General features: G+C 36.1%; 1 protein-coding gene across 13 annotated transcripts in view; it reads left to right on the forward strand.

Annotated features, from left to right (window-relative positions):
* LOC123309250 (protein turtle) overlaps window positions 1-11,653 on the forward strand; it is a 258,830-nt gene extending 247,177 nt beyond the window's left edge. For 9 of the 13 annotated variants that reach the window (XM_044892250.1, XM_044892258.1, XM_044892257.1 and 6 more), the window contains 4 exons: window positions 193-378; window positions 646-873; window positions 2,197-2,275; window positions 9,711-11,653. In XM_044892250.1, the coding sequence (XP_044748185.1) occupies window positions 193-378; window positions 646-873; window positions 2,197-2,275; window positions 9,711-11,010 (1,793 nt within the window). In that variant the 3' untranslated portion in view covers window positions 11,011-11,653. Of the gene's footprint in view, window positions 1-192; window positions 379-645; window positions 874-2,196; window positions 2,276-5,574; window positions 5,649-8,197; window positions 8,261-9,710 lie in introns of all 13 variants that reach the window. The other 4 variants (XM_044892260.1, XM_044892262.1, XM_044892261.1 and 1 more) reach the window with 4 other exon arrangements.
* The last annotated feature ends 312 nt before the right edge of the window (window positions 11,654-11,965 follow it).

The raw sequence follows: 11,965 nt of genomic DNA on the forward strand, positions 1-11,965 counted from the left end.
CAATCTGCATATCGTTAAAAATCTTTATATTTCTGTAGTTTATGCACGCAAGAGTGAATTAGTTCTATGATTGATATTTTTTCTTTACTACTCGTATAATGTTGAAGGTGTTTTTGTAATTGCTTCTTATTGTTTCTTCTCAATTGATTTGTCCATATTATTGTATCTTTGAACACGTTTTCAATATCTTAGGGCCCAAACCGGGTGTGCCAAGGAATTTAACTGTCACCGAAATCAGCAACGGTTTCCTGATCACTTGGCAACCTCCTATCGAGAGAGCAAACTTGATCAGACATTACGTTATCAAGTACAAAACTGATGGTCCTTGGAAAACGCTCAACAAGGCTTCCATTCGACCGGAAGATACGCACTATCTTGGTAAGTTATTCAGCTTATTTGCTGATGAAGAACAAATTTTGCAAGAATTAAACCGAAAATGCTTATCCTCAGTGATTCACTATGATGTTGCATAAAAATATAATTCATCCAGGGAATTTATAAAATCTCAGATAATGTTTGAAACAATTTAAAAGAATAAACACAATCACCAAAATCAAAAATTTCTTGAAAAATATATACCTAGGTACAAACTTCTGAAAGCATTCGATACCTGTGGATTTTTCATAAAATACTTCTTTTTTCTAGTGAAAAACTTGGTGGGCGGTAGAACTTATTACTTCAGGATATTCGCCTATTCACTCAAAAGTTACGAGACTAGTGAAGAAGTGAAATTTTCCGTACCTGCTAGAGTGAAACACAAGGCTATCACAGCTGGCGTTGTGGGAGGGATTTTATTCTTTCTAGTAGCTATTATACTATCGGTCTGTGCCGTTAAAATTTGCAATAAGAGGAAACGACGAAAACAGGAAAAAGGTGAGTTCTTCTAACCAAAACTTTTCTATACATATTTCTTATAGAATCACTTAGATATACTAGTTTCACTCTCATTGTCACATTCATCTCTTGAAGTTCACCCATTTTAGATTTTCACAAGACACCATGAAGTATCTTTTGTTATCGATTGTTATATCGGTCAATTGTTAATTATCACCTGGTTTCAATTGTTTCACCTAAAGATATTCTTCATAGTGAAAAATAGCTCTGTTAGGGGGCACAATAGACCTTAAGGTCGCAGTGAACTGTAACCCCTTCTCACTATATATATATATATAGTGAAAAATAGGTATATTTTTTATGTATAAAAGTATCATACTTATTTCATCCACCCATACTTATCGACCCATCGAGCACTGTTGACACACCCTCTAGGTTGAATTTACTGAATAAATTTTTTTTGAAATATTCTTCAAAATCTGCCACGCAGTTTTTGGTCAAGTTGTATGTATGTACTACCTGAAACCATGAAACTATTGAAAACTTGCCATTTTCGTAGGCTAGTGGTTTATGAAAGGTGAAAAAATGTACCAATTACATATTCCTTTATTTTTATTATTGTTATGTTAATCTCAGGTAATTCATCAGTCACTACCCTATTTAAAAAGCATGTTTTCGATAGCACTATGTCATGGATTTCAAAATACATAAATGAATAAGTAGACCCTCTAGGTTGAATTTACTGAATTAATTTTTTTGAAATATTCTCCAAAATCTGCCACGCAGTTGGAATTTGGTCAAGTTGTATGTATGTACTACCTGAAACCATGAAAGTATTGAAAACTTGCCATTTTCGTAGGCAAGTGGTTTATGAAAGATGAAAAAGTGTACCAATTACATATTCCTTTATTTTTATTATTGTTATGTTAATCTCAGGTAATTCATCAGTCAGTACCCTACTTAAAAAGCATATTTTCGATAGCACTATGTCATGGATTTCAAAATACATAAATGAATAAGTAAAAATTCGAATTCAATAAGTTCAATCATTTCATTACTATTATAAAAAAGGGGTTATATCAGTAAAAGTCAGAGACTCGCTCTTCCTAGAAACGGTAACAAAATTGAGAGACTAATATTTCCGTATCGTAGACAAGAGATACTTCCGCCATTATAAAAATTGAGTCAAGCTGAGTTTTAAATATTCCAACTCGTAAATTTGGTTTGGGCACTCATCTCATCTTTTCATTCATTTCATACTTCACCCGTCACAGCGTTCTTCACGCTCCAATATCTTTCGCAAGAGGTAAATTAATTCAATGCCGTTAATGCCTTTTTTCTTATCGTTGCGTCGTTTTTCAGCGTACAATATGGTCGCCTGTAGAATAACTGACGCCAGAAACGGGGCTAATGCTACAGATAGTCAAGTGCCTTTGAAAAAGTAAGTATGGTAGAATGCTACTTGTTTTTTCTTTAAAAGATTTATGTTACCGATATGGGACCATCCTGATAAGTTTTCATACAATTTGAACGTAATGAAAGAACCATTCGGGAGCGATGTTTTCGATGGGGTGAAAAAAATATAATATGAAGATGTGCAACGATTTTTCCTTCTTGTCTAAAATTACCATTGATTATGCCAATGGTTCGAGAATCGTAATATTTACTCGGATTTTTTAGTTCATAGGTGTATTTTATTTATATATACTTCCCTACTCGGATAAAACGGCAAATTCGGAAAAACAGTTCGTAGATGAAACCTCGGTTTTGGCCTGGTCAATATTTATTGTGTGAAATTTTTAAATAATACATTTTCAAGAAGAATCATTTTTGTGGTTCCTCACATATATTTTGAAAAGTAGCAAGGAAATCTTGGAGAGTCAATGGAAAATGCAAACCCTTCAAAATGGTAGGTCTTTGACTTGTAAGTTCATCCTTTCTCTCTTTCAATATATCGAACAGATTTTTAGGGAAATGTATAAGAATCTGGACCATTTCTTCGCGTTAATTTAAGCAGGGTGTTACGAAGGCGTAGAAGGGCCACATAATATTTTAAAAATATTTTTCCTTAAATTCCGATTTTGAAGTCGGAATTTAGTTAAATTCCGAGTTCAAAGTCCCTATAAATCTGTCTATTCCTGATAAACCAAGGTGCATCTATTGCACATCGTAGCAGCTTGTTTTCAGTTGCCTGAATTCTTTTGATATGGCTCTTTGCCTCGAAACCCCAGGCAACTGATCCATAAGTCAGTTGAGGCCTAGCAACGGCTTTAATAATCTTCAATTTTATCTCTTTCGACATGTGGCTTCTTCTTCCTATCAGCCGGTATAGTCTATTCATCGCTGCTTTCGTTTTGTCGATTGCTTGTTTTATATGACTTTCTAAGTAAGTCCTTTGTCAAGCGTTATTCCTAAATATTTGGCTTCATTTTTCCATTTCTCAATAAACTTTTTAGGGTTTTCACTCCCAATCTCTGAAACAAAATCAATTAAGAATTAATTAAACGATTTGCTCCTGCGTAAATTCCTGCACTAATTTGTCAGGAGCAAATTAACTAGGAAAAATTGTTGCCTGACAATGAACTGAAAATAAATAACGTTGAAATTATAATTTTTTGTTGTAACGTTTCGGAGTCTATATCAGACTCCTTCATCAGACGTTTAATTCATTTTTAATTGATTTTGTTTCAGAGATTGGGAGTGAAAACCCTAAAAAGTTTATTAAGAAATGCACAATCCCCCCAGAATAAATTTCAATCGATATTCATTTTTCCAATCGATTTCTTTGCCGTCAACTTCTAGATTCGCTGTGGGTCGCAGTCTTCTCCTCTGAAGTAATATTGCTTGGCAATTTTGTCCATTGAGCTTGATTTTCCACTTTATGCACCAGTCATTTGTTTCGTCAATCGTTTCTCGTAGAACTCGTTCTATTACTTCTTGGTTGCGGTGTCGAGTTGCTATGCCTGTGTCGTCAGGATATAACGTTAGCATGGTTCTTGGATTGTTCGGAATATCGTGAATGTATATGTTGTACAGAAGTGGCCCGAGTACTGACCCTTGGGGTACTCCAGCCTCTATATCTCTCGTTGTGGAGCATTCTCCTTCCACTTTCACGTAAAATCTTTTATTTTTGAGATAATTCCTGATCAACTTGCATATTTTGATCGAATATTCAGCACATCTCATCTTATATATTAATCCTTCAATGCCATACTCTGTCGAATGCTCTGGCGACGTCTAGTAAAACAAGACCAGTAGCTTGTTTATTTTGGAATCTCTCTGTAATGTATTCTGTAAGCCTTAATAATTGTTGCTCTGTTGAATGCTCTCTTCTGAATCCGAACTGTTCTGGTGGTATTAGTTTCAGATTTTCGGTTTCCTCATTTATAGCCTCGTGGCTATAATTCTTTCTACTACTTTTCCTAACGCCGACAGTAGACTTATCGGTCTGTAGTTTTGTCGGAACTTCTTCTCTTTGAATGGTTTATTGAACACTATGACTTTCGCTGTAAACCAATTCTTCATAGAGCAGCCTATATGAGGTTTTCTCAACGTTGTAATGACCTCTTCATGAAAGAAATCTAAGAAAACACCAAAACACTCCGGGTTTACTGATTTCTTGTCCATTGAGATAGCCTCACGAGTACATATGAGGAAGAAGTTTTTTCATAAAATATCCGAAATATACCTAAAAAAAGATTCATGTCGTTTTTGAACACCCTCTACAAGGTTCTCATATCATTGTTATGACCTCTCATACAAGGAAACCTAAATAATAATTTACATCCTGTGTACATAATCATCCAGTCATTATAAATGTGGGAACAGCTAATAGTATTATATGAATTTGAGTGTAGATAAGCAAACTGTATTTCAAGAACTAATATATTATGTCGTTGTAAAACACCCTGTAGAAATTCGGAACTAGATAAAATTCCGAGTTTGAAGTCGGGATTTAGTTAAATACCGATTTTGAACTCGGAATTTTACGAAAAATATTTTTAAAATATTATGTGGCCCTTCTACGCATTCGTAGGTTGTTCACCAATGATCCTTCAAAAATGCAGGATGTCATTTCTTGTCCTAAAACAATATTTCGTGAAGAAACATGCGGGGTCAAATATCCACCAATTCTGAAATTGGAGTGATGAAGTAATTAGATAACATGTTACATATGCGGGCAGATAAAAATACTGATAAACAAAAGGCAGTACGAGAATCATTCAAAACCTCTTTGATCAAAATGACCATCTGAAATCTCACAAAATTTCATATGTTTCTGCAAGTGTCCCTCGAATTAATATTTTAATCAGTTTTAGAGCCTTAAAAACACTTTTCAAACACAGATGGCGCCCACATTACTTTGGTCGCTTCATTTCCTATCTTTCTAGTCTTTAATCATTGGTTACTACGATATTACAAGCTTTCGTTAGTGTTGTTTTCCACTGATTCAGGTCGTTATTCATGTTTATTTCTAGAGAATCAGGCTACCTACATTTTTTTGACAAGCACTCCACGGTTTCAGAGAAAGAACTTCTCAAATGCAAATTTTTATTTTTCGAGCAGTTAGGTGCTTTCAAAGGGTGTCTTTTTTTCATATTCCGAACATAAATGAAAATTGGATCATCGAACCATCGAGCGGAGTTCAGTGAACTTATCGAAAATTGTAACGTTTTGAATTATCAGGATGGTTTTCCGAATAACTCCAGAAACTCGGCTGACTCCTCTCTCCTCTTGTAGGAATGTTAAGTCAGAGACCTATCGGGATTACGAGAGCGTATTTATAATTCCCGGGACAAGCGTTGACACAAACCGTAAGAGTGAAGAAAAGGTCCTGCTATAAAATGCGATCGTGTCGTTTCTTCCAAATTCACTACTATACCATTCAAAGACTCGGAAAAGATTTTTGGAAATTCAAGATAATCGAGAGCATTTCTGGCAGGACCTATGTTAGATTTTCCGTAGACAAGGGACAATGAGATGCTATGTAAGCAGATTAACTGCCGTTTGTTCGGACCCCTTTATGTGCTTCATTTGTTCCAGGAATGTCCGATCAAGAGTAGGGATTGATCGTTTGTGTTTGCATTAGTTTTAGTTAGGGATATATCTTTTTACCTTCCTGTGTTATAAATATGAAGTAAATGGCATTGAAACTCTCGAAATTTCACTGTCCATATCGTTATTCATCTAAGTAAAGGAACGGAGACACACGAAGCATACATTCGAAAGATTATAAATACATTATTATGGACAAATCCGTAACAATACAAATTCAAAAACTACATTCAAAACGGAAATTTGGAATTGAACTCTGAACATGATCATCAAAAACTAATTCATAATAGAGAGAAGCAAAATAAACTTGAGATAAGTTGAAGATATATGTTCACGGAACATCACGCATTGAGCTAGGTGAAGAGGAAGGAGCCGCTTCAGAGCAAATTTCTACAAAAAAGGATAATTCTGTCACTACCTGGCTCTCGTGATCGTAGCTGATTTGATTCATTGAAAAAAATTTTAAAACACACTTGTGAAACAGAGAATTTTATCTGATTTGTAATTAATGCAAGTAACCGCTCTACTCAAGAATAATTTGATTCTCAGTATCATTATGGACAGGGAGATGAGAAATCGTCAAGAATATATACAGATACAAAAAACGATTTTCTTCAAATGGAAACATTTGAGTTCCAAACCAAGAATTTATATTTGATAAAAATACAATAAGGAAATGCCAGAACTATGGTTGACGAAGTGTGAAATAATGAAAGGTTCAATATCGTTTTTGAAATCCGTAATTTTCCTAAGAACATTTCGATACATAGATAAACAAGGTTAGTACCAGTAGGTACTGATTTCATTTGAAATATTTTAGCTGTCTCCATGTTTTCTCAATCAAAGCTGAACCTAAAATTGACACAAAGTTCAAATGTGTCCTTAATTATGAGAGTCAACTATGATGGCCATGTTTAAATAAGAAACGAACTCATTTCAACTTAAATATTCAGAATATCATTTAACAAATTGAAAGAGTGTTTCAACTAGGTTATCATTTCTGGAAAATTTCATCACACAATGCTGAATTATCAGTTTATGAGAGAAAATTGTCGAATTTTTCTAAAAGGAGTATATCCTAATCGTTGATAAGAATTGAAGAAAAATTCATAGGATGAAGTATCCTTATAGGAATCTGATCATCAAATTATGAATCACCCTTATATTTGGCCTTCTCGAAAGATCATAAACACATTTTCGCCTCTTGTGTCTTTTTTCATTACTAGTATTTCTAAAATGGTCTTCATTCGGAGGATGTATCAGATTACAAATAAAACACCAATTATCGTAGCAGTAGAAATATAGTTATTTTCCTATCAAGTGCGGAAAGTGATACTTGCCCGCACGAAACTGCCGTTGCCCGAACGATGCGAAGCAGAGTTCGGGTAAGCAGTTGAGTGCGGGCAAGACACTTTCCGCAAGAGTTAGGAACAATATTTTTTCTACAAGCTTTTGAAATATATAAATATATCCATTTCACGAAACAGTTCATATCTCATTTGATTAATTCATATATAATGACAGACGTCATTCTGCATGCCGTTACCATTGGTTTCTCATCGTTGACGTTCGGTGCATAGAGACATGATAGAATTTAATTTACTCTATAATTTTTGCGTGCGGGAAAGTGACTCTTTGCAACTTGAAATGCGTGCGGGAAAATGGTTGAACGCGCACGCTTGTAGAAAAAACAAGTTATCTAACACCTCAAGAACTCACATTTGAATAATACCACTACAATTGTACTGTTGAATAAATACATGTTCACTCAACTCAAAAAAGCTCGATTTGCTTTGAATGTATACCGCTACTTCAGGGAAGTATATTCTTGATGCACTCTGTATTTTTTGGTATTTTCTCTGAAAACGCACTTCATAAGATGAGCACTGATTTTGTACTACCACCATGATCAGGGTCATGTAGCTAGCTAAATTTTGATTCATTTTTGATTTAGAGTTCCAAATTTTCATCGAAAGATTGAAAAAATATTGATTTTCACCGAATTCAGACAAGCATTGATTGCATGAACAATTTCAAGTTGAACGTTATTGGGAGATACAGTTATGAAATGAATTCATTTCTATCATGTTTATCGTCAGTACGTGTACGTACATACTGTGAATACTGTTTATACGATTTATTAATACTATTCAATATCAATGCCGTACCTTTTCTATTTATTTAACTTTCTTCTGAATTTTCTGACATCTCAACACTGACTCACCAATAATATTAAACACAAATTTCTGCATTTACCCAGTTTTTGATCCCAAACGTGTGTTAATTGCCGCCATGTGGATCTGCACAGGAGGAAAAAAGGTGAAGAATCAAGAGGCTGTTGAAATGTCATCACCAGAACGCACTTCCACATGTATATAGTTCTTCTTACTATTTGCACCCACTACTGCACATTTGTTACTATTCTATTCGCTTGCAGTTCCCTTCTTCCTTCGAAAAACGCTTAGTTACTAAGTCGGATCTCCATATAATAAGTATTTTAGTGACAGATAGAGATAATCTTTTTTCTTGACATTCTGTTACATGTTTTGTGCATGATTCATATTTGAATGTGAGTATAATCTTCTACTCAACGAAGAATTTGTTTGTGAATCGGGTGAGTAATAGATTTTGTGCCACCTTTAACTGGAAAAAAAAATGTGTTTGAGCGCCACTAGTCCACATGTTGAAACTTTTCACATTTGTGAGGATGTTGAAGAAATAACAAAAAAAGAGTTTTATACTTTCCGTTCCATACACACCAGCAATTTAGCTCGAAAACTGGAAACAAATTTTTTCCAAAAAAATATTGCATTTCTTCTGAAAATTTCAAAAATGCCTGAGCATTTTCTTCGATTTCTCATTTAATATTAATAGGTATGCAGGGTCATTTTTTTTGTCCCGTAGAGAATTATATACAGATAACAACTTCATTCTTCCAAATGACACTCGAAAAAGCCTTTATGGTCGAAAATGATTCTGAAACCATAACATACTTTTATTTTCATTTCACTATTCGATACTAAAATGAAGATATTTTAGTATTATCCACCAAAAATTCACAACTGTAACACACTAGTAACAAGAATATAATTTGACGTTTGAAAATATTCTAATTCAACGTCCTATCCTCTACGGATATTAATTCTATAGTCTCATGTATGACTCGGTGGAAACAGATTGGATGCTATCACGTCACGTGAGCTCATGTGATATTACGTGCAGAATCCTTTGAAGTGATATCATGGGTCGAAGTACACTGGTACCATCAGTGTGGCAGTAGACAGTTGATAACTCTTTAATACATGGACCAACTTTGAACCACACTTCGACGTAACGTGACTTCCCATGATAACACGTGAGCTCACGTGACGTGATAGTAGTCTATTCCCCCTTGAACGTCATTTTCACGCGGAAAGAATATGATTTCATGCAACAATTTAGCATTCCAAATATTCCTCACATCATGTTTTCTCACAACCAAATAACACAGTCCTTGAAAAAATTCGTAAACCTTAAATAATTATTCTTATGTATAACATCGCAGAATGTGTTGACCAGTTAAACACAAAATGCACAACAAATTTACACTTGAGCTACAACTGCCTGTTCTGCTTTACCAAACGTTTTTTCTTTGTTTTGAATGATTAAATGTTATGTGTTATAATAATTTATTTATGTATTGTAGCTATTGTTGTTCACTGTCGATGAAAAAAAAAATTTAGTTTACCCTGCCTGCGATTTGTGATCGACTAAGAATGCTGCATGTACATGTGCGAGCAACATGTCCAGAATGACTACTAATCGTTTTCTCTTCTCTCCAGACATAGCAAAGGCGGAATACCAGGTCTGAAGACACTTCACTTCATCCTAAATTGGATTTGGCCCAGAGATAGATGCCGTTCTGGAAGTAGTCTAAGTTGGCATCCCGATTACTTTCATCCTGGTTCACCTTCAAAGTCCCTAGCACGCATATCAAGGGCGGCCGATGGCCGCTTCATTCTAGTCGATTCGCTGCTCAGCTTGAGGGCTGAAAGCCCTTCGAACGCAAGTAGCAGTGACGACGGGGGATTCTTACCATCCAAAAAGGGGATTAGAAACCGGGCATCATGGCGAAGACCTCTAGTAGGTTATCCAAGTCAGCTGAGTATCAGATCAGACGCTTCAGGACAGAGCTCCAAAGGTTTACAAGGATTGCTGAGTATTGCGAATAGGACTCAATATCCACTGAAGCCAATTCCAACCATATACAGTCCGTCGACACCTAAATTCCAGTCTAGCTCGCCAGATACATCAAGTGCTCTTCTTCTTTCTCCATGGACGCCTATGTACTTCAGTGATTTGAGCTCGGTCCGTTATCCAAGTTCTGGCGAAAGGTCTTATCCGACTCCTCCAGGTTTCATCCAGCTCAGATCGATGCACGAGAGATACTCCCAGGAACTACCGCCTCTACGCGCCATACACGAAGAATCCCAGGTGTTCATACCAGTAAATCCAATCCGTGACAGTCCAGGTTCTAGGATAAGGGTCCCTCCACCTTATCCCGCCATAACTGGAACAAGACCAAGAGCTAGATTGCTACCGCGACACGCCAGAATAGCAAGAAGCGCCCCGGAACTCGGATCGCCAGACCATCTGGACAGATCTCCTGAGAGCCGATCGAGTTCTAGTGGTTTTGGAAGCAAGAATACGTCGGGGACGCAAAACCAGAGCAGTCAAAGTGGTAGTACGTTCACGGAATGGCGTTTGCCACCTTACAGACCACCGCCGCCACCTCCTTCAGCTCTACCGCCGCCTCCACCACTAGTCGTCGGACGATGGCTGGAGATGGCATCTTCCTCACCTTCAACTTCCGAACCTTTCCACAAGGCGGTGGACGTTGGCAGTGTCGATGGACATTACGAGTTCGATCCTTCAACACCAACACCTACACCTTCCACACCTATAGGTTCTCGGGACATCGATCTTGAACCTGTTTCTTCAAGAAGGAGTTTCGGTACTATGCGAAGCAGGTATGATAATATAGACGCCAGAGTGCAGGCCATGAAGGAGGAGTTCAACGAATTCAGGAAGCGTCAAGCGAAGAGGCAACGCGTGGTTCACGAATTGGAAAGTGCTTGTTGACTACGACTATAAAAGTGCGCGTAATATCCGCCCCGAAATATTCTAAAAGACAGAAAGCTTTCAAACTAAACTGTTACATATGATATGTATAAGGTTTATCGTTGTCGCGACTTATTATTATCACTTCGGAAAATTAAGAAACGTTCTGCGTAATATAAGTGAAGGTGAAAGACAATTCGATCTCATTATGAATTAGAATGATATATCTAATATAGAATAAGGGCGATTTGATAAGTTCCACGTGGATAAAGTCAATATAGTAAGTCACCGATTCATAATGAAAAAATTGAGTCTAGTACTGATCTACTTTCGGAGTAGAATCGGGGACTAGAGTTTTTGAAAGGGTGTTAATTGAAAGTTAAATTTATGATGCCATCATCCAGAAAATATTCATCTTGTCGAACTGCTTCCAAAATTGAAATTTCATGGTGTTCTCAATTTTTCTCCAGAATAATTAACTAATATCCTATTCCTATTCGTAAGGGACCAAAAGTCAATAATTATTTGAGTTAATTATTCACTCGAAAGATAATGAAGTAACAGTTTTTCAGCAAAAACATATTTTCCTTCCTCAAGTCGAAAGGAATTCATCAATTGGTTATTTGGAAGATCTTTGTCAGTATGGAACAAAACAGGTTTTTTTTTTCAAAATTTTACCTAAAGATTAATTTAGTCTTCCAGAAAAAGAATATATTTGGATTGAGAACCGCATTAAGTGTACCCATTCGGTGTTGTTTTATCAATCGAAGGCTTATTGGGAGACTGAACCTTATCCTTAATACAAGTACAAAGAAACTACTGACCACAACGACTAATGAAAACTTGTGGCCGATTATCATGAAAATATAAGATAAATCTGGTCTTTTAGCCACGAGGTCTTTATAGGTGTTCACTGAACTTTTCGTTTCCAATTAAGTGTCAAGCATCAGCTAAAAATTTTGGCGTTTGAAAGATT

Source organism: Coccinella septempunctata, chromosome 3, assembly GCF_907165205.1.
Source record: "Coccinella septempunctata chromosome 3, icCocSept1.1, whole genome shotgun sequence".
Lineage (NCBI taxonomy): Eukaryota > Metazoa > Arthropoda > Insecta > Coleoptera > Coccinellidae > Coccinella > Coccinella septempunctata.